Source organism: Penaeus monodon, chromosome 27, assembly GCF_015228065.2.
Source record: "Penaeus monodon isolate SGIC_2016 chromosome 27, NSTDA_Pmon_1, whole genome shotgun sequence".
In the NCBI taxonomy this organism is placed as follows: domain Eukaryota; kingdom Metazoa; phylum Arthropoda; class Malacostraca; order Decapoda; family Penaeidae; genus Penaeus; species Penaeus monodon.
This window is the reverse complement of record NC_051412.1, coordinates 21,135,074-21,135,632: the sequence shown is the minus strand read 5'-3', so window position 1 is coordinate 21,135,632 and position 559 is coordinate 21,135,074. Positions and strand designations below refer to the sequence as shown.

General features: G+C 33.3%; 1 protein-coding gene across 1 annotated transcript in view; it reads left to right on the top strand.

Moving 5' to 3' along the window:
* The window catches only part of LOC119590684 (39S ribosomal protein L15, mitochondrial-like), a 6,161-nt gene extending 5,705 nt beyond the window's left edge, over positions 1-456 (top strand). Inside the window, exon 6 of the mRNA XM_037939372.1 lies at positions 96-456. Coding sequence (XP_037795300.1) covers positions 96-272 — 177 coding nt within the window. The 3' untranslated portion in view covers positions 273-456. The remainder of the gene's footprint in view (positions 1-95) is intronic.
* Positions 457-559: the final 103 nt, after the last annotated feature.

The following is a 559-nucleotide window of genomic DNA, read 5'->3' as shown; positions in this document are numbered from 1 at the left end:
AGATCCAAGGGGTTAAGATGGATGTAGAGGAACCGCTTTGGTTTATCATACATCTTTCATTTATTTCCTATCCCATTTGTTTTTTATTTTTTCAGAAATATGGGTATGAGCTTCCCGATATCAGTTCATCTCCAGATAAGGATATGCTTCTGGAAAGAAAGGATCCACGTCAGATATATTATGGTCTTGAACCGGGGTGGGTTGTTAACATGAAAGATAAGGTAATAATTAAGCCTACTGACCCTGTTCTCAAGGAGTTCTATGCATCATAATGAAATGAAAAGAAGGTAGAAATATGTCCATAGTTCTGTGAATCTGTATTATATAGTTGGTTGCTATTATTAAACTTCAAACCTGATGATTATGCCTATGTTGAACATTACTTATATAATAATGTAAATATTTTGTTTATATACTTGTTGAGTGTCATCAATGGAAATAAAAAATTACATTCAGCTTAACTATTTTTTTAATCATTTTATATTTGTGAAAAACTGTGTAATATATACGCCGCCGGCCGCTCATTAATTCCGGCGCGGGTTTTTACTATTATTCACGG